Source organism: Coenobita brevimanus, chromosome 111 (assembly GCF_032717465.1).
Source record: "Coenobita brevimanus isolate Jiangsu-jjx chromosome 111, ASM3271746v2, whole genome shotgun sequence".
Lineage (NCBI taxonomy): Eukaryota > Metazoa > Arthropoda > Malacostraca > Decapoda > Coenobitidae > Coenobita > Coenobita brevimanus.
The window spans coordinates 32,049,157-32,072,620 of NC_137064.1; the positions used below are offsets into that span (position 1 = coordinate 32,049,157).

The following is a 23,464-nucleotide window of genomic DNA, read 5'->3' on the forward strand; positions in this document are numbered from 1 at the left end:
CCAGTGTTAAAGAAAGAATTCTGCCATAAACCTTTCTGTAATAGTGGAAATGTACTGTTTACAACTAGAGCAAATTAATGTGCACTAGGCTTTCTTGAAAATGTAAATGGCCTAGGCTGGAATATAGGTAGTTGCATAAGACCAGGATATGCATTGTAATTTTCTATATTTTTACTGTCTGTTTTTTTTTCCCCTTGCAGAATCATTGCCCTGTTTCCTGACGAGAACCAACCAGAGAACCATGTGGCCGCAGTCGAGGCATATATCAAGGGAGAAGAAGAAGAGTGCAAATACACTCCCATCAATCCTTCCAGCGATGTTGTACGAGACTGTTTCTATTTACTAGGGGATTATTACTTCAAAAACAAGGAGTGGAATAATGCCATAAAATACTATAAGTTGGACCTTACTATAAACTCTGATAGGCTTGAGTCATGGGCTCCACTAGGCTTGGCAATGAAAGCCATACTAGAAACACAACTCAACTCATGTGAAGTAATTCAGGATCTGGAAGAATTCTTTGCAATGGCCCAAGCTGGAGTGCGCTGCCTTCATCAGGCTCTCCAGCTGGATGAATATCATACCAACTTGTGGGTTGAGTTTGGTGGCCTTCTGTACATGGTTCATTCACATGCCTCTCGTCTCCTGAAGCAGGATCTTAACCCAGATATCAGCCTGGAAATGTTTGAGCTTCTAGAGAAGTTAAAAGGTGAGATGCTGAACAAGGCAGAACAGTGTTTTACTAAGGCTCTTAATATACGAGAAGAAGGATGGGATGATGACAGTTTGCCTGATGAACGATGGTTACATTGCTACATGTTGGGAAAGATTTCTGAGAAGCAGAGCAGGCCTCCAGAGACAATTCTCCAGTATTACCTTAAAGCTAGTGAACATTTACATGCAATTCATGCCAGATATCCCAACAAGATTAACTATAACAGCCCTCAGGAATATTCAGTTGAAGCCCTTGAAATGTACTATCGTCCTCATGTTTACATTCTGAAGTACTTGCAACAAAGAGAAGGTAAGAGTGTTGATAAAGATATTGTCAAGGTATTCACCAAATTCCTTGACAAGTTTGCTAAAGGGCCTTTTGCTTGTTGTAAAGAATGGAAATCTACAGTAGATGACAAAACTGATGCCTATGGTGATGATATGGTATGTGATACTGATGTCAGTACTTTGAGAGAAGATCATACCTCTCAGAAGAGAAAGCGTGAGGATGAAAATCATGATGTAGAGCCAGTAGCAAAGAAAACACAAATGACTTTGCAGTCTGAGGACAAAATGGATATTATTAAGGATGTTATCAATGAGCTGATCCATGATGCTGTAGAACTGGCCAGTCAGAGAGATGGAAAGGAAAGTGAAGAAACTGATGAATTAGAGAATGGTGATGAAGGTTTTGGAAAAGTGAACGAAGGCACTGGCAATGCAGTTGGAAAGGAAAGACGAGATAGTGATGATGACATTCAAGTGGTAGAGGAGAAAGTAATTGAAAAGCTTGACCATATAGGGCTCATTGGAAGGTGCATCACTGCCCTTAAACTCTGTCTCTCCAGGTTTCCACAGCATTACAAGGCACTTTATCGTCTTGCTTACTACTACAATAATTCCAAGTATTACAAGGATTGCAACCGAGCCAGGAACTACCTACTTGGGTGTGATTTTTGGCAGAGAGTTGGTTACATGCCAGTGAATGGACTGTTTTATGAACGAAAGGTGTGGATCCAACAGCCTCGTAACTGTAATTTTTTCCATGGTGTTTGGCGAATTCCAAATGATGAGGTTGATCGTCCTGGTAGCTTTGCTGCCCACATGTACCGTTGTGTGTCACTTACCCTAGATGTTCTACCACAAGTTAAGGATTTTTATTCCATTTTGCAAATAGCACTTGCATTAAAAAATTCACCTGAAAAGGATAAAAAGTATCTTCGTGACAATGAGAGAGAACTACTATCAGAGCATGCCACTCAGGTTGGTTTACAGACTATGAAAGATAAGCACAAGATTTTATTCAAAGATTCATCACCCATCCATGGTAATCGTCGTATGGCATTTCTTCTTGATGTTTTCCGCTCATACAAACAGATAAGCCGGCACTTGCCAGGCTCGGAACCACACCTGGCCAAGATGCTGACAGACTCATATGCCTCGTACAGGGGCATCACGCACGATAATCGAGCTAATATTCTAAGGGAGGCTGATGCCTTTTGTACCAGAAACCAGCATCTTCAGCATCGCATCACAACAGTTCCCCCACCTTCTGTTGGCCAACCCAGCCATATTGGTCAGTCTGGCCAGTCCAGTACTATGACTGGAGTGCCACCAGTGGCCCGGAGAGGCCGTCCACCCGGTACTGGCCGGGGTCGAGGTCGAGGCCGAGGAACATATTTCCAAGCCAGAAGCCCATCAAACTTGAAGGCAATACAGGAAGCGTACAAGTTGTATGAAAATTTGCTTCGCATCCAAACTCTGATAAGCAGTAAAACTCTTGACCAGGCAGGTAGATACGCTCAGCAGAAGGAGTTAGAGTACTGTCAGGCTGAACTTTTGAAATACCTCCGCATTCCATGTGTGTCTCAGTATTTCCAGTCCACCTTGCAGGGCAACACCCCAACTGCTAAATTGCCACCTCCACAAAAAGTCCTAGGCTCAACCACAACTGTATCTCCATCTCAGGCACAGGGGCCACGAACTTCTCAAGGAGGTCAGAGTAACACCAGTCAGACTAGGCCAGCACTCACTGCTTTGGCAGCTAGATCTCAGGCTCATGGCATCTCCATTACATCAGTCCCGTCAAAACCATGTACTACTTCAGCCAGTACACCTGTGAAGCCTAGTATGTCAGTAACAGTTAGCCCGGTCAAAACATCATGCCCTCCAGCCCTACAGAACAGAGGAGAAATATCGGTGATCTCAGTGTCCCGTTCTAGTACTTCTGGTAAGACCACACCATCACCTGCCACAACCTCAGTTGTGTCTAAACCAACACTTAATAGTAGCAATCCTCCCTCAACAACATCATCATTAAGACCATCATCTCCCAAGCCAGTAGGCTCACAGTCCAATTCATCTATTACTTCTAATTCTCAGGCAAACTCCTCTGTACCAAAACTACCAGCCGGAACAACCCTCACTCGTCCAAAAGACTCCCCAAATAAGGGTTCAGGACCCCGTCCTCAACTGCAGGCTCAAGCTCGGCCAGCCAAGGCACAGAACACAGATTCTGCCCTAGATGGCTTATCCAGTCCTATGAGGAAAGTGGCTGCTGAGATCATGAGCAGCACCAGCACATCTACAGCTCTCTCTGGCAACTCAGGCAATGGAGGGAAGGTTGTTTCATCAGGACAAGCTAACAAACCGTCCCTACCGAAGGGCATGACTATAACTCCTGCACCACGAGTAAAGTCAAAATCTCTTGTCACCAGGCCACCAGTGACAACTACCCAGTCTTCTTCATATTTAGGAGCATATCAGGCCTCTCTTGGATTAGGAGGAAATAAACCTAGTACTGGAAGGGATGGTGGTAGCAGTCATAGTGTGAGTGCAACAGTTATTCGGGGTGAAGGGCGGAGCATGCCTACCTCACCAGTCAGTAAACAGATCACTCAGTTGAGCACTGCTCAGCTAATGCAGCTGGCTTATGGGAGAGGATCCTCCTCGGGGAATATTTCTGGGCTATTGAATCAGATTTCGAAAAAACAGCCAGTTGCAGGGCAGTCTCGCCATCCTGGCTCCACACCCCAACGATTCCCAGCTCCTTCCCTCCAGCGGCCACAGCCCAATTCTGGCCAGCGTGGAACACAGCCAAGGCCTGGCCAGCAAATTTGTTCACCACAGATTAGGCAACAGTCTCCAAATAAACCTCCACCAAAGTCAGGACAAGACAAAAATGAGAATTCTGATGATATCATCACATTAGATTAGGGGGTTGTAGTTCACTTCACTGTCATGTGAAAAGTGGTAAAGGGCAGTATGTAGTTAAGACAACCATCCAGACCCATATTACTTCTTTTGAGGCCCAGGAGGGCCTAAGGCCAAATCACTAGAAGGCAGGAAGTCACCCTTATTGTCACCTTTAGGATTCAAATCACATTATGTAAATGTACAGCCATCTCCAGTCTAAGAGTTCCGTCACCAACCCTCGTGTCACTTGCAAAATATTTGCAGATGGTTATGCCTGTGAGGTGGAGCCATGATTACAAAGGCATGCATGACATGTGACTTATTGTGTGACCCATATCCTTGTTTTAAAAAATAGTACATGTAATATGAAAGTGGAGTCCCCGGGTATTTCACAGTGGAGTGTCTTCAAATTGTATTGTGAATTTTGTTGTACTGATACAGTATTTGAAATGCATAAATATAGGAGGGTATCTGTTGTAAAAAATTTAAAAATGATGATGCAGTTATTATTATTGCTTAACCCCTGTTGACATTGAGAGGACTCTTCCTACATGCTGTGGAGTCTTTGTATGCAGCATGTGTTAGGAGTGTAATGCTGTATGGTAATGAGACCTGGGCAGTAAAGGAGGAGGATATTCTCAGGCTCAGATGTACAGAAATGACAATGATTAGGTGGATGTGCAGTGCGTCCCTGCGTGCAAAGCCTGGGGGGGGCTGGGTTTGTGATGGAAGAGTTGAGAGGTAGGATGGGACTGGAGTGTATTGGAGTTGTGATGAGGACAGGTAGATTGAGGTGGTTTGGGCATGTGGAGAGGATGGGGGATGATAATTGGGTGCAGATGGTGAGAAGTGTTAATATTGGGGGTGGGGTTTGGGGTTGTGAGGGGTAGACCGAGAAAGACATGGGACGAGGTCATTAAGTGTGACCTCGGGGTTAAGGGACTGAACAGGGAGGCTACAATAGATCGTGCAGCATGGAGAGCCACCATTAGGTGACTAAAACCGATGCATGCAAGCATGTTGGAGCCTTCAGAAACGAAAACGAAAAACGAACCCCTAAGCCTATTCATATGGCCAAACAGACCCATTTACAGCAGGTAAGCAGCTGCATTTACAGAGTCAGTACGGTAAGTCTTGGTAATAATTATTATAATATTTCATAATACTGTAATTATTATAATAAAATAATATTAACACAACTAATAAAAACAATATTAGGAAAGATACTCCATCAAATTAAAATTATGATAGATGTTTTTAGTAACATGTCATATTTTTGCTCAGATGAGGCCTCCTTTGATTATGGATATTTTAGGGATTACTTAAATTTATTTTTTGCATGAACTGTGAACATCTTTACATTTCATTAACTGGACTAGTTTATATGCTAAATTTTTTGCTGGGATAGTTGTTAAGCGATGTAACTTAAGATAAAATAGACAGTATAGTGATGAAACATTATTTTTGTCTTTGCAGTGAAGAATTATATTTATATCTGTAATTGTTGTACAGTATATGCGATTCATGATGGCCTTTATAACAAGATATGATCATATTGTTCTCAAGATCATTCATGTACTGTGAATGTGTCCCATGATGTATTGTAGGACTTATATATGTCTTACATGGCCTTTTTTTTTTTTTTTTTTTTTTTTTTTTTTTTTAAGTAAAGAAAAATAAGTTAGGTGGCATTTGACAGTAAGCCCAAACATTCTCAGTGAAGAGGTTTGCTTATTCTGTATTAAGTACAGTACCTCATCTTGTTCTTAGGTGGAAAAAAAAAAAAATCAGAATGATTTTTTAGAATATCACTCACCATTGGTTAGATCTGTTAGTGACAGTTCTCTGCAGTAAATCATGAGGAGCATGTAACATTGATAACTGAGCTGAACAGTCTCTCTCAGTGTAGGCGTAAATATGAATGTTTAGTGAATAAATTTACATTTTGTGTCCATTGTTCAACCCATTTCAGTAAGAAATAGAGCAGGTACTAGTATATGGGGATATCGTACATAATGATAGGTTACATAGTACAGGCAGTTCCGACAGTTACAAATCATGACAACAAAATCATAACAGGACTAGGGATGGGATAAATGACTTTTTAGTAAGCAGAGAAACATTACAAAGATTACATTGCTTTTACCTTATAGAAGGAAAGTATCATAGGCATGTAATCAGTGTATCATTTATGTTCTGATTTGTAGATCAGATTAAGCATAAGTCTATAGAACATAATCTTAGGAGTGATCATAGGAAAATGAAAGTGATATAACTGTGTAAGGACAGATTGAATGGATAAGAAGAGAGAGTCTTGGATAATGGAGCAGGTAAAAATAGAAGATATGATCATCACATTAAAAAATAAAAATGGACACAGACAGGTGACACCATATGTAAAATCAGATGACAAAGGAACAGTTGAAGGTAGTTCTGTGTTAATAATGAAGATGATCATTTGTGGCCACCCCACCTAGGATTAAAGCATCTGGCTGTAGGTAGAGAGACTGTATCAGCAACTAGGTAAGGAATGTGAGGAATAGGTAGAAAGGAACAGAATAGTTTATCACCCAGCGACCCAGAGTGGAGAAAGTGGGGAGAGGCTTTTGTCTTGGAGTGAAGTAACACAGACTTTGGCATTTATTGTATGTGTGTGTGTGTGTGTGTGTGTGTATATATATATATATATATATATATATATATATATATATATATATATATATATATATATATATATATACTTTGGCCAAAGGCTTCAGGGCCTATTTCTTGGGGGCAATGCACTATCACAAGACCCAGTAGCCCTCCTACACCTTCACATGTCACCACTTCAGTGGTAACACCCTCTGTCCATACTGAATACATGCTAGGGCTCTCACATACAGGACTGGTGTACTATACTGGTATTAGCGGTAGTAATTTTACGACATGTCGGCGGGTCTTCTGGTAGATCAGGAAAGTATGCATTTATGAAAGTATGGGAATAAGGTAAATGTTTTGTAGAGTTTCTAATAAATCAGATAAATCATTACTGCTGCCATTTACTTTTGAAGACAATGTATTTTGCCAGTAAGTCAGTCAGTCTGTTTTAACTGATGCTGTATCACTCTTACTGTATTGTATTGGAAGAGTCTGAACCATGGTTTTTATGTTATGTACAAGTACTTTGGTGGCACAGTAGGATAAATATTTTTTTCACATCTAAGACAGAATCAGTAAAATGAACAGCAGATCACTGTAAAATTATTGCAGTTCTTGTGGTAGGTGCTGGCGACTGTCATCCTCTCACTTAATGTAGTGCTGTCTTAGGTGATTCTACACTGAGTAACAAGCCTAATGGTCTCCTGTGACCCAGGAAGCTATCTACAATGCTGGATGATAACCATATAGCCAGATAACAGGGTGATGCAGAGCCTACTATGGTACCATTGTTAACTAGGTGGCGAGACACAATTGTGGCATCCATCCAGGAACCAAAGCTCCACACACATCCCTGCATCTTGTGGTTCAGTGTACAGGACAGCCCTGCAGGAGCAATTACTTGCCTCCAGTTGATGAGTCTGTTCAGCCAGACAGACTGGGATTGCTTTACTAACTACTCCATTAAGACCCCCCCCAAAAAAAAACACACACACAGGAGAACTCTGGTGTGCCCACTATTCACTCACTGTAGTGCTGCTATCTGGTGACTGCACTAAGTGAAATGACACCAATGCCTGTACAAGCATTAACCCACCCTTTATCATATTATACTGAATACTTCTCATGTAAACAATGTTGGCCACTCAGTTGTCTGCCTCTCTTGCTCAATTTTCTCTTGGTATACAGTAGTAAATATCTTATCCCCCAGTTTGTCGACTGGGTGAATAAATGCTGTCTGTACTATGTGGTTCTCGTGTCAAAGATTTTCAGTCTCCCTAACCGAATCAACAATGCTTAGTGTGAACTGTCAGCTCCCATCGTTGCTTCTGATTCTTTTGTTACAGAGATATTGCATGGCATCATTATCAGTGATTTACAGATGGAGTTGGAGCCCATTTCTTACAGATGACATTATGTTAGATCTATATGGATACCAGTATCCTCATGTTCCACTGTGAGAAGTTTATTACTTTATACCTCTTTAACCCAAGAACATCTTAATCTATTTTGGTAAATTCAAGATGATTTCATTAAACTTAGAAGGGAGGTTTTCAGACTGACAAGGCCAGTATCTCCAATTAGCTGGTTTATCCGAGGATGTCTTACTTATTCTGGATAATTTTAGACGATTATTTTGGCATAGAATAATTGATTCAGACTTTGAGGTGGTCCTGCATCTGGTGGTAGCCAAAGTGAATGAGTTGTTGCTTAACCCTGGACCCTGGTCTGCCTGACCAAGTAGACCTGTCGACTGCAGATAAGTTATTGTTCCTATGGGGTTGTCCTATAGGTTCCCTACACCATCGGTGTCAGTACAGCATGTGCTGTACAGTGCTCCATTTTGTGTGTTGGGTTGTGTGGGTCGCATGTGCAAGTACGGTAGTTGTTGTCTGTGATTCTACCCAACTTAAATCTAAGCTGGTAACTTAGGGGGTTTGGGTGATGCCCAGATCTAAGCCAAGCTAGGTGAATACGATCAGCACTGAAAGAATACCTCTGATAGGTGGGCATCAGGAGGGAGACTTGTAGTATTGTATTCCAGTCAAGGTGTTGCATTGCCTGGCATAAGTGGGTGCATAGGTGTTTCTTTATTATTAGTGTAGGAATGTCTGGAGGTGGAAGCTGGAGAGAGTCTGGTAATGTTTGTGTGGTGGTGGTTTTATGTGCCTAATTGAATTGCGTGGTTCTGTCATAATAAGGGTGTTGCGTGTTAATAGAAAGCTGTGTAGAATTGTGTGCCTCTTATATAAAGATATTCAATAGAAGGGAGGATTTAGAGAGTAAGTGGGCTGTGGGAGTATTACTGGTGTAGCCAGCAATGATGCATCGAGCGTTTTGTATGGGCTACAAGGTATTTGAAGTTAGTGGGTGTTGGATAGGATGGGATCCCATACCGGGGAAGCACAGGACATCCGTGATCAAATGTACTTTTTGTTGTCCAAAGCCTGTCCCTGTAAGTACCCCAGGTTCGGTTAGTCCGGGGGTGCTTCGCCATGATGTATTATAATGTGATCCACTGAGATCCTTGGAGTTGATCAGTTAACTTAGACGACTAAGTTGAATGGAATATACTGAGATTAAAAAAAAAAAAAAGTTATACCTGGGGTGTTCCTAAAGCTAAAAATCGTCTGGTTATGGTTATATTTGGTAACGTTGGACAACTAGTATGACGTCATCCATGCACTGACAGGTATATACGCTAATGTTTGTACAACTATATATTAAATTCCCGCGCAGCTCAGTACGGCAGCCTCTAGCGGCACGCCTCCCTGGCAGCCAATCACCTTGCTCAGTATCTGTGACGTAGACGTGACGTCGTATAATGTCACACGTGAACCAAGTCTGAGAGTCTGCCGAGCGGCGATGCGTCAGTTAAGTAATGGCTCCCGTGCTGGTCATCACGCTGCCTCGCACTCTTCAAAGTTGTGTTAGATATGGTACAAAGTATACCAAATTATGTTGGGGTTTAAACAGCAGACCCCTTGTGGGTGTAAACATCCGCCACAAATCAACCCCGGCCGCTGCCTCTCTGGTTGGAGAGAGCAGTACGCTGGACACCGCTTCACATAAAGAGGAGAATAAAGATTCTCTCGATCTAACCTTCTGTGATCATGAAGCCGCCTTTAAAAGCAAGACAACATCAGAAATTCTGCGGGCCCTAATGGTCTTCAAGATGTGCGGTATGGATGTTTTGGTGGAGAACAACGAGAAGGTTCGTGGCCAGCCATCTTGCGGGCGCCAGAATCGACGACGCGAACCTCATGTCACATTACAAACCTCGCGACCCCACAAGAGAGCCAGTTTGGAGCCCCGTAGCCTGACCTGACATGAACACACCCAAAAATCAGGGCAGGCCACAACCTAGTAAGATGGGATAACCTACTGTAACATATTCCTGTCAAAATCGATCAAGAAAAGCAAGGACTGGTTTGTTTACCTTCCATTGAAGGCCTAAGCTGTATATGTTACGTATTCCTGAATTAAGTACTCAGTTTCACTTACAGAATTGTGAGGAATAAACAGAGCAGTCCGTTAAGCTTTGATCAAATTAAATTTTAAGTTTATTTCACTCTTAACAGAGCCCAGGTAAGTTGATGGCTCAGGCCAGTTAAGACTGAGTCCTAGAGATGTAATGTGACATAAGTTGGCCTCGTCTGGTCCTGTGCTGCTAATTATAAGTCAATTTATTCATTGAAGCAATGCTTCAAGGTGTAACACACTTAGCTGAATACTTTAAGTAAATGAATTTTGCTCTTTGCCACTATATTTAAAGCGTTTTGTAGAGCTCTCACTGTTTGCCCGTTGAAGTACTGTAGCTAAAACGTGAAGAGTCATCACAGCCTGTATTTGTAATTGCCTTAGACGATGCCAGTCCTCAAAGAAAACTGTCTTCCCAAACATTCTTGCCATTTAACAATGTGTGAAATTTGCTGAATATTTTAATGTTGGTTGGACAGTTGTTTCTGCCATCGAATTACCTTGTGAGCCGTGTCATAGTACGGCATTGTACATACATACGATACATCATAGATGCCCATAAACTGCAAAAAGATTTTATGATGGAGCAGTGTTATGATGAATATTGGCAACACGAGCAGAGTGTTATCATGAATATTGGCAACACGAGTAGTGTAACTGATGTAACTGGATTAACATGGCATACATATATATATGTTATATGTAGATACCTAATTTTTGTTTTGTTTTGTAATAGACTCTACTTATATTGCCATCTCAGGTAAGTATTAGAATAGTGAATATCATAATTAGTTAGGAACATCTCTTAAAACCTGTACAGTAGCAAGCATTCACCAGCATTTTGGTGGATTGACAACCGTGATCATTTTTGATGATCAGATTGTAAAGGTATGTTGTGTTGTCACGTAATATTTATTAATCTAACAGAGTGAAATCAAGGTGCTCAAGAAGATGGTGTTAGGTTTGGACATTATGCGTCTGCACAGTGGTTGTGCCGGTATGTGTGTGAAACGAGATAAATTATAATTACAAAACTAGAATTCTAAAAACTGTTGCATTAGTATTCAAAGAATAATTTTGTTATCATTGTAGACCTAATGTCAATGGACTTTCGGTATGACTCAATTTTTTTTTTTTTTTTACAGATTTTGACCTGTGACCTTGAGATCAAGGATAAGGTCATTCATGCAATGGAAATCATGTTCACTCGTGACCCACAACATTTCCACTGAGTTTGGTCAAAATGGGTCAAATACTTTCTGATTTAGGACTTTCAGGCATGAGGCGGCCATTTTGATTTTTCTCCATTTCAAAAAGTTTTTGTTGGATCTCAGTATCAGTACCCAGGCGCACTAGTATATTTTGATGACTACATACTGGAACGTCTGCAAAGCAATCGATTCAGTAGTTTTTGCTGCGCAGGAGAGCAAAAATGGAAAAAACAAACAAACAAACAGACGGCGCTAGTGCCGCGCTGGTACTAAGGGGGGAAAAAAATGTGCCCAAAGAAGCCTGCAGCCAAGATACATCGCTCCTGAAAATTTCAAGTCCATCTCGAACTGTCTTGGAGTGCCAACCTTCACGATCTTCCCCCTCCTCAAAAAATAATAAATAAATAAGTAAACAAACTAGAATAGCACTCAGTAGAACGCATACCCTCGCCATCAACATCCATGTAATATTCACTGAAAATTTACGAAAATGTCGAAAAACGCCCTATCTCGCAATGTTAAAATGAAAAAAAATTCCTGGAATCGCACCTTTATCCGGATCCGCAACAAAATTTAATGGAGTCTATTCTTGGCCAAGGCACATTCTTCTACCAAGTTTCGTGGAAATCCGTCTCTTAGTTTTTGTGTAATCTTGCACACAAACCAACCAACCAACACTCTAACAAACGGACAGGGGTGAAAACATAACCTCCTTGGCGGAGGTAACAATATCAGTAAGAGCTGTACAGAATATGAAGTTCATCAAAGCTTTTGAACATCAGTAATCTCATTTCATCCATGGGGCTGCAGTCAGGATATTTCATTAAGAATTATGAGTTCTGTAAAAGCAACTAGTACGAGTATATTGTCTTGGCCGTACATTTTTTGAACTTGAACGAATTTTGTAATTTAACCTGTTTGCGCCCCGTGTCCTCAATGTGGGACGGAACTGGGCTTTTTCAACATTTACTAAAGAAGGGAATCCCCGGGTAGGGACCTATTAGCTTCGCGACTATGAACCGACAGGCGGAGGGCAGTGCGCCTAGCACCGTTCCAGCAAAATCACTCGCACAGCAACTCTGGGACCTAAGGGGTTAAACACCAACAAATCTATCAGTTTCTTTAACCTCTTTGAGCCCCGTGTCCTCAATATGGGACGGAACTGGACGTTTTCAAAATTTATTAAAGAAGGGAAGCCCTGTGTAGGGACCTATGAGCTTCCGAACTATGAGCCGACAGGTGGAGGGCAGTGCGCCTATATCACCCTTCCAACTAAATCCCTCGCACAGTAAATCTGGGACCTAAGGGGTATTGTGAAGGAGGGTGTATAGCCTACTCAAAGGAACTGAATGACAGTACAGTATGTTATGTACGAAGAACATGCAATGCCATACAGAGGTAGCCTACTCAAAGGAACTGAATGACAGTATGTTATGTACCAAGAACATGCAGTACCATACGGAGGTGTTGTAATCATTACCTTGTCATGTGTTTTACCTCAGTACGTGTTTTTTTTTTTTTTTTTTTTTTTCAGCTTTCCAAGGTCATTGCGTTAAAAGGGAGCAACATAAGGAACAGATCTTCATGGTAGAAGTACCTTAACCAGTATTGCACATACATACCCAGCTTAAAGTTCTGTAAGGTCGCACAGGATTACAGATACATTCTGGTGGCAAAACAATTAACGCAGCAGGTGAGATGGAACGCACTCTAGTGATGATGCAACGTGTGTGAACTTTGAGCACACAGGTAATGCGTTCCATGCGTTATCGGCAACACTTGTAGACTACACCTACAGAACACATGTGACTGCCACTTACAGTATTTATTATTTGTTGTACTCTTAATTATTTTTACCTGATGGTGTTGCTTCATTTTGAACTAGGTACCGGGGTATTAGCTTTAAATTACGGTAACCTAGAAAGTTTATTAAACATTATTGGTTTAGGTTTCGTCGCTTCTTGTGGTATGAAGTATATTGTTAGTAATATTTGTAACCGTCTCGGAAACGTACTTATTGTTTTCCTGTATGCTTTTGTGCAATATTGTTGTGGCTGTGCTGTGGTGACTGTGAGTGGGCGTGGCGTGATGGTGTCGCTAGGCAAGAAGCTGTCACCCTACGTGCTGCTCTCAGATTCTCAACGTTGTTATGCAAGAGAACTTTTTTTTTTTTTTTTTTTTAATGAAACAAGTTACCCTTTCGTGAAACAGCAACGCAGTCCCATCTTTATTGAGATGCAATGTTGCCTTACCCTCGTTTGCATATATATATATATATATATATATATATATATATATATATATATATATATATATATATATAATCATAAGTTGGAGAGTAGACAAGACACGTGTGATGAAACCGAGTAAGAACAGCTCGCCAGCTGCTGAAACCCAAGGTCTTGAGACCATACTGAAACTGACATCGTTACTTCAAACCTCGCCCTGCTGGGAAGATCGGATGTGAGAGGACTTGTGTACGTTTCCAGTTTTGGTTGTAACTTATGCAGCCAATCAAACAGTGAATAGTAACCTGGAATTTAGACGTGTTCCTTGTTATCTGCAGTCACAGGCCTACCTTAGGTCATACAGATTTTGTATTTTGAAGAACTACTGAGTGAGGGCATTGACGTACCGCGCATTGGCAATCTGTCTGAGACGGGCTTAGCGTTTTAACGGTCACAAATTCATCAGTCTTGTCTTTAATTTCTATTAACCTTAGTCGATTTTACAGTCTTACTGAAATTCATTCTAATCACAGAAAAAAGGGCAAGCTAACGTTTTAAAAACAAACTTCAAACATTTGATCAGTGATGACGTAGATTTGGTGAAGTTCTCTACTCCTGAGCCAGATTATGTTCTGTATGTTTCTTTTTCCTTCTTGCTACATCCTGATAATTATGTTCAGCACACTAAAGCACCACGGTGTTGAAAGGTTAATGAATGGCATGGCTAATCCCTCCAGACTCCAATTTCAGAAGTCGACTATCCCAAAGTACGGTAAATGTGTCGACATTCACAGCCTCAGTTCTCAGGGTTTACTAATTTAACGGCTGCGTTTACCATAGTGATAACGAGGTCAGTGGGATATGTCACAGGTGATGTAGTAATTTCCCAGTACACCTGCTGTCTTGTACCACCACCACCATGTGCTCAAGGCAGCAGATATGAGGTATGCTTCGTATATATAGTCAGTTCGCTTATTCACTCAGCTTTATTAGATGTGATGTGTAGACGTAGACTTGGGGAAAGTCTGATTCTTGACCGATGGCCTATGTTATACTTTTCCATGTCCAGTAGCCAGACTACATTAATACCGGTATTTAATTGAAGTCACATTCCTTTGGCTAGTGAGATGATATTTAACATTTTGACTGCTTAAGATTTTTCTCAGTTATAGCATATCGTCGACGAACTATAATATAGGTCCACCTGAGTGCATCATAGCAGTGAAAGTTTAACTGTTTATGTGTGTATGTCACAATGCTGTGATCATAGTTCATGTATTATCAGAAGAAAAGTAAATCTGAGGAAAATAGGGTCACATGTATTAGCCTATGGTTTGTTCCTCAACTCTTCCTCCTTAACTTCAACTTTACAACCTCTTCGTCTGCCACATCGCCTCCTTCCTCACTCTCAGCTCACCTTTAAAGTCTTTTCTCACTTCTTTTCAGGCTCCATGATATTATTTACTTCCAGGTAGATGTGCAGGATTCTGAACTGGGAGTGTACAAAGTAAATGACATCCACTTATTCATCAGCAGTCATTTTTAACTCAGTCCTCGGGAGAAGTTGAGCTGTTGTAAACTTCTGACGAGTATTCACCACTGAGCGTTAAAATGATCATTGTTACCGTCATGGCATTTTCACGGAGCCGTTCAGTCACAGACCGCATTATATATCGACTTTCCCTTGCTGTGAAGTATGGGAGGCAGGACTTTTCTATGGCAATATGAAGGGACATTTGGTTGTGTGATGTTACCTTACTTACCAACCCTTGATCATCAATCACCATCATTGAGAACATTGCCCGTCACTAATTCCTTCGCCTTTGCCATTAACTCAATTTGCCATTTGTGTAATAGATTGTAAGGCCTTCTCTTTAGGAGAATCCTTATTAACCCCTTCAGTTCGGGAAATCTGGAAGCCTTAGAAATACTGTACAGTACCGAGTAAGTCAGTGGCTAGAAAAAAGAGTAAATAGTCATTGAATGGATTGGTAAGTGCGTACTGTTTCCAATCCCTTCGGTCCCAGAGATGTCGTCCATCGTAGTTGTAATAAAATAATTTGTCGGTAGCCAGAATATGGCAGAAATATCGTCATCGTGTGTGAAGGGGCTGGAGTAAATACTATCTCACATTATCTGGATTAGATTAGAACAATCGTCGCCCCTGTGGAGGGATTAAATCCATCACATTACTTACCTGTACTGACATTCGCATCAGATCACTAGCTAACCGTCTGTGCTCATTACAAGCATACTGATGTGGCCGTATTCTCGAATTTGTCGTCCTCATCATCACATGTTAATTTCCGCACATGGCAGTATATCTTGTATTATATTTATATCGCATATATTATTGTTATATAGATGAGATAAGCGCACGAGAATATTTGATGCTGAAAATATCACTTAGGAGTAGGTGTAAGATACCAAGGTGTCTATATCCACAAGAATACGGCCCCATATTTCAACGCCTGTCATTGTAACCTAATTCACCATCATGTTTCACACCAGCATGGTCATTATCCATCAAACAGTCGCTCATCAGTATCCACACCCATCTCTAATCACCACCAGCATTCACTTACACCACTAACCACCACCAACACCGCTCCCTTACACCGCTACCAGCACTCTTATTACAGTACTTGTTTCCGCCCCCCACACACTCTCTATCACACGACAGTCACCATCATCAGTACAATTACCACAACACAACACCAGTATCACCACCAACACCGACCACCGCCATCATCACCCACGCACACACTCATTAACGCTTACACACATCATCAACACTCACACCCACACCCACACCCATTCTCTCAACACTACACTTACTGTCCACCCACATTTAACAGTACTGCCTCTCCACCACCATCCCACACTCCACGAAAATAGCACACACACAACACCCACCCTCGCCACACAACACCCACGCTTCCCACACCACACCTACATTCCCCACACCACACCACCCTGTCCACATCACACCCACACTCCCCACACAACACCCACACTCCCCACACAACTCACACAATCCCCACACAAAACCTACACTCTCCGCACCACACCTCCACTCCCCACACCACACGTACACTCTTCACACCACTCTGACGTTGCCCACACCACACCTCCACTCCCCACATTTACACTTCCCACAGCACACCTACACTTCTCACTCTTACACTCCCCATACCACACCTGCACTCCCCACACAACATCCACACTTCCCACACCACACCTACACTCCACCAACGTTTACACAGTGCCTCTCTCCTGACGACGTATCCCCCAACAGCTCATGAGGTTGGGCCAGAAACTGTTGGGTCAGCGTCTGTTCGCCGCCCTCATGAAAGCTTCCTTCTACGGCCACTTCGTCGCCGGGGAGGACCAGGTAACGTCCACTGAAACTTTATTGAGCTTTATGGTATGTGTGTGATGGATTGTTTGTACAGTAACCCCTTCAGCCCTAGGATGTCTGTGTTCTAGCTGCCTCCATATGATTTTACTTAATGGGAGGCTCTTCCAGCGAACTCTGCCAATTCAAAAATCTACTCAAAGCTGAATATGATCTGTAGGTTACAAGATACATGATTTTTTTTTTTTTCAGCTTAAGGGGTCAAAATTCACATTTCATTAAGCCTATAGCTGTATATGAAATGGTTTATATTTTTATCTTATTGTTAAAGTTGCCAGACACATCTCAAACTTTACTGAGCCTAAAGTATTAGATGGCTTATATGTTCTTTTATGACTCATACAACTCTTAAATTAAATGTTCGAGGCCGCCACTATATCCACAAACTTTATTGGGCTGTAAGTTGTGGGAGATGTCTTGCTTATGCTGTAAAGTCACTCATGTGCAGCTACCAAACACTTTACAAACTTTCTCGAGCTTAAAGTTGTTTATGAGACGCTTTGTGTATACATTACTTTTATCTTCACTTGCAAAGTTACCAAATGTTTTACGAACTAAAAAATGACTTGTTAATACATTTTTCTTCATTTGTACAGCTGTCAAGTGCCTCAAGCAAACTAGAATGAATACGTGTTTGTTACCGTATACACAAAATTTCCTGGGCCTAAAGTGGTGTATATGATTGCTTGTAATATTTTATAAATAGCTGCAAGTCTTCAGTTCGATGACACATTGTTATATACGCTTTCTCCTGACGATTTTATTATACTTAGTAGAGACTTTTCGAAATGGAGTACTGTGATTAAATCCTTCATTAACCCTATAAGTAGCCAATGAGAGACTTTTCTTGGTTGAATAAAGTCGCCCTGAAAGTAGCAAAAAATAACTTGAAAAAATGCGTCATCGAAATTAGGTTAAACACTATAAAATGTAGTTATATATATAGTACCTCCCCACACAACACCCACACTCCCCACATCACACCCACACTCCCCACACTACACCCACACTCCAAACACCACACCCACACTCCACACAACACCCACACTCTCAGCATAGCACTTACACTACTTACACTCCTCACACAACACTAACACTTCCAACACCACAACTACACTCTCCACTTACACTCCCTACATCACACCCACGCTTCCCACACCACCCACACTTCCCACACCACACCTACACTCCCGACACCACACCAACGCCCCCCACGTCACATCTACACTCTTCACACCACACCTGCACTCCCCACACACCACACTTACACTCACTTGCTAAGGAGAGACTTAAAATATGGCTAAGGTCCTTTGTACATGCCTCCCCTGCAGATCAAGATTCAGCCCACCCTCGAGAGGCTTCGGTCCTTCGGCGTCAAGTCCATCCTCGACTACTCGGTGGAGGAGGACATCAGCCCTGAGACGGCCGAGAGGAGGGAGATGGAGTGAGTACTGAACATTATTATTATTATTATTGTTATTGTTATTATTATTACATTCATTTTTATGGTGGTGGTATTGATCTGATGTGAGGGATTTTGGTGTTTTGTGGAAGTTTTGAAGATGCTGTTTTTGAGTGCTTGTTTTTAGGGATTTGTGTGTGTGTGTGTGTGTGTGTGTGTGTGTGTGTGTGTGTGTGTGTGTGTGTGTGTGTGTGTGTGTGTGTACAAGTGTCTGTGAGATCCCATTCGCCTGTGTACGTATAAGTTCCCATTGCCCTGTGTACGTGTGATAGTGTTTTCATTGACCTTTGTACATGTGCTAGTGTTGTCACTGACCTGAGTACGTGTGTTAGTGTTCCCGTTGACCTGTGTACGTATGATAGTGTTCCCATTCACGTGTGTACGTTTGGTAGTGCTTCCATACACTGTTATTGTGCTATGTACGTTTAAGACCCTATGTACAATTGCGGCCAGGTATCCCATCCCACCCTGCTATATCAAGCCTGTAAGTATGACATTGTCGTACACATACCATAAATGTATGCAGGACTGGCTGCTAGCAGATCCTGTGCAGTCATATTCTGTCGGCATTATGTTCCGAGCTTGTGTGTGACGGTGCCATAGTTACAGGTTAGAGATACCATGGTTGGAAGGAAAACCTGGCCACAACTGTACATTCGATAAGTGATCATGTTAATGTGTGTTTCTTATACTGTTTCCATACTCTGTGTACGCTTGAGAACTCCTGTACGTCAAAGAACTTATGAACGTCTTTTTCTTGGAACCTGCGTACATCTGTTGTTGTTCCCATTCACCATATTTAGAACCTCTGCCATACCTCTTCCTATTGATTGTTTATAACAGCTTGCAGATTTGGCCACCCCTCTCACCCCCACCCCACTCTGACCACTCCTCCTCCTCCTCCTCTATTGTCTCCTGCCTCCTTAAGCCCCTCAGCCATGTCAGCGCAGACCTTTTCCAGCCACCGATCCTCATTATCATAGTGGGATGCGTTCATTATAACATTGGCCTTTTCTGTATTCATTTTCTTTCTCATGGTAGCCTTTTCCGACTTCATTTTCACTATAATCGCCCTGCCTTTTTTTTTTTTTTTTTTTTAACAATGATACTTCGGATCTGTTGAAGTCGTACGTATTTGTTTCGTCGTCCTGCCAGTTCACTTGCTACACACTCGCCCCTTCACAGTTAGTCATTTCACCCCCTGATATATCTGTTTCCACCATCACAGGTCGCCCATATCCCGTAGCTGGTCATATCACCTCCTCATGTGTTGTAACTTCATCACGCAGTTCGCATCCACCTTATCGCCAGTCATTTCACCTCCCCATGTATACCCTCGTTCGCGTTTTCTCGCTAGTCATGTAACTTCACCTGTTACATGACTAGCTACAGTAAATTTAGTTATGTCACCTTATCTTAGGTCGCGTACTCATAGTTCTCATCTTTCTGTAGTTGGTAATTTCACCTCTTCATTATCTTTAGTTTTAAATGAATCGTGATTTGGCGGGAAATATTATCCTCTTCAATATTATGATGTCTCAGTTTTATTTTTTTAATACTAGAAACTTATTATAACGTAAACTAGATGCTGGAAACATTTATAAACTAAATGCGGAAACAAAGCCAGTTCTTGAGGTTGAGTACTCTTGTGGACCCGTGTATATGGTTTTAGAAATTCCCATGTATGTATAACGTAACTAGATGCTAGAAACTATAATAATAACATGAGCTAAATGCCAGAAACTGTATCGTAAACTACATGAGGACACAGTCATAACATACACTGCATGTGGAAACAAAGCCAATTCTTGAGGTTTCGTACTCTTGTGGGCCTGTGTGTGTGTGCCGTGTGGTGGTGTGACGTGGTCTGAATCACATCTCTTGGCTCCCATCCACGCCACCACTCCTGTCCAAGAATGCATCACGCACTGCGGGAAAAAGTGCGTTTCAGAGATGCACCCACTCTTGTCCTCACCCTGCCAAAACACACATAGTTGTGGGAGAGAGGGGGCAACAAGCCGACAGAACGTAATAGAAACACCGTATTGACGAATTATATTACACACATACCTGTAGTTGCATTGTATAATAGTAAGCCAAGGTGCAAAGAATGAGTGCATTTCAAGGATGCATCCTACCTTGACTATCACCCTGCCGAAGATCTTAGTGTTAGATAATGGTGTGGCTTCATGAATAGTACTAGGGAAGTCAAGTTCTACGGTACTGTGGTTCATGGCGAAAATGGAAAACGCACGGTAGAAAAGAGAGTGCATTTCAGGGATGCATCTTACCTTCGTCCTCACCCCACAAAAACATAATTGTGAGCCATAGTGTAGAAATTGATGTGTTCTCCTTAGTTCATTGAGTATTATAGTTTCAGGCGAGGGGTGGAAGATGCAGAATATAAAATACTGCGTTTCAAGGATTATTTCCACCTCCGCAATGGCAAAGCTTACGTGTTTATATCGGTGAGACTGCAAGAATACTACGGATGTTCACTCCAAGAATGCTAGGAATGTTTATTGCACGAATACTGCGAATGTTTACCGCAAGAGAACTGTGGACGCTTAGTGTTCATATGCGTTCTGGCAAGGGGTGGTAGAGGAAGGGGTTTCAGAGTACGTTTCAAGGATGCACATACCTTTCCCCTCTCCCTGCCGAAGCGAATAGGGAGGCTTCAAGACGAACCCTGATGTTTACCTTGTATTGTATATATGGTAAATTGTATATATTGTGCTCTTCCTATCCCTAGACCATTTTGGTCGCTTAGCAGATATTTACGAATTAAGGACTTGGATATTTTCATTAACACTCTCTTCAAGGCCTCTCCTAATCGACTTGAAACTAGAAGAATGAAATAGATGACTCAGTATCGAAAGATGATTAGGGGTACTGCGAAATAGATGGTAATATAGCGAAGGATAGGTAGGTTTACTATGGAAGTTTAGTTTGTAATACGCGTGTAGTTTCTGCAAATGAAAAACGCTAGATGTGAAAGAGCGCATTTCAAAGGTGCACCCCATCCTCATAATGCCACACAGTTCACTTGTATAATTTTGAGGTACACACACACACACACACACACACACACACACACACACACACACACACACACACACACACACACACACACACACACACACACACACACACACACACACACACACAAAAAATCAGTACCATAACGTCTTTTCATTAACATCTTGCTACCGTTATTAGAATATAGTCATATATTGCTCTGATATCACCATAGTTTGCATATGAGAGCCTTTTCCTGTCATCTGTAAATATAAACTGGCAAGGAGGAGACGTTAGTGAGTCACATGCATTAAGTCATTAACCTTAGTAAACACTATCTCGTTTTGCGTTTTAGTGATTTTGCTCCCTTTACTATAATGTATGCTGAGAGAGAGAGAGAGAGAGAGAGAGAGAGAGAGAGAGAGAGAGAGAGACTCTTCTTTTATTCTTGCTCGTTAGAGAAGTCAGAAAAACCAGAGTGAATTTTTCTTTTCATACTCCAAACACCGCATTCACATTCAGCCTACCCCTCACCAGCCCTCTTAGTAGCCTTCACCAGCCCTCCTAGTAGCCCTTATCAGCCCTCTTAGTAGCCCTCACCGGACTTTTCTCTTAGCTTCTTCTGTGGACTCCGTAGCACATAGCACTGTGCTTACTATAGGCACCTCTCCAAGTGGGTCAGCCTGCCAAAACACACACACACACACACACACACACACACACACACACACACACACACACACACACACACACACACACACACACACACACTGATGCTTACTTTCTGATGCTCACGTACAGACACTGCTGGATTACACACACACACACACACACACACACACACACACACACACACACACACACACACACACACACACACTAATGCTTACTTTCTGATGCTCACGTACAAACACTGCTGGATTATACACACACACACACACACACACACACACACACACACACATACACACACACACACACACGCCTACTTCCTGATGCTCACGTAACAACAGGACCGGATCACACACACACACACACACACACACACACACACACACACACACACACACACACACACGGTGGGGAGGGGGAGAAATAAAATGGAAGTATAACAGCAATTTTCCGCGTCAGTATAACCAAATTCATCTGATTATGAATTACACGACAAATAATTATGAGGTGACGTGGATAGACAAATTTAAGCTTCTTAGTTAAAGCCCCACATCATAAGTCACTGGGAACGAAAGCTTGGCAAGTGTCCCCATTTCCTTCTACAGGATCAGTGTTATTTTCAGCACCGGAGGCCTAATGAAATATGCAACGTAGCGAGTGTTGAGGGACAGGGGACGGTACCGGATGATGGCTTGTTGAGAATGTTATTGTTTGCAATTTTTTTAACCTCCCATTTTCAGTTCAGGTTGACTAGGAGTGTGTGTGTGTGTGTGTGTGTGTGTGTGTGTGTGTGAGAGAGAGAGAGAGAGAGAGAGAGAGAGAGAGAGAGAGAGAGAGAGAGAAGGGGAAAGAGGAGACCGTGGATGAGATGGAGGGATGGAAGCGAGAGGTGTTTGAGAGAGGGGGGTGTTGATATCGAGAAAGACCAGCCTGATGACGGAGGGCCGAATGACGTAGAGGCTATTCACGTTTGATCACCCTTTCCGAGCAAAGGCGTTTGGCTGTAGCTAGTTCGATATTCTGTTGTATGCAGTGTACCGGTATTATAGAAAACATGCGTGGTTAAAGTTCCATGTTTGCCTCGAAAGTTGATAAGTTCCATTGCCACGTAAATTGCAGGTGTATCAATCTTATTCATTATAACTTAGAAAATTGATTTGCTAGTTCTCCCATAATACAGTATCAGTTGTATTTGGTTCCTTGCCTCACACGTGATATTCAGAGGTTTGCATCATCACACCTGGCAAATTATACCTGAGATCCTGTGATATTGATTACCGTTGGTTCACGTAATTCACGTTGATTTGTGTTTTTGGCACTTTCATGCGTTCGTCGCCTTTGCTCGTGTTTGTGTTTCAATTATCGATGAGAAGCGCAGGTTAATTAATGGCATAAGATATGAGGTGAAGTTATGGTTTCTTGGAAC

General features: G+C 42.0%; 1 protein-coding gene across 1 annotated transcript in view; it reads left to right on the forward strand.

The window, feature by feature from the left end:
- LOC145417857 (uncharacterized) overlaps positions 1 to 23,464 on the forward strand; it is a 146,498-nt gene that overhangs the window by 64,674 nt on the left and 58,360 nt on the right. The window contains exons 19-22 of the mRNA XM_080286476.1: positions 201 to 3,928; positions 9,429 to 9,763; positions 16,767 to 16,862; positions 18,218 to 18,330. Of these exons, the coding sequence (XP_080142602.1) occupies positions 201 to 3,928; positions 9,429 to 9,763; positions 16,767 to 16,862; positions 18,218 to 18,330 (4,272 nt within the window). The remainder of the gene's footprint in view (positions 1 to 200; positions 3,929 to 9,428; positions 9,764 to 16,766; positions 16,863 to 18,217; positions 18,331 to 23,464) is intronic.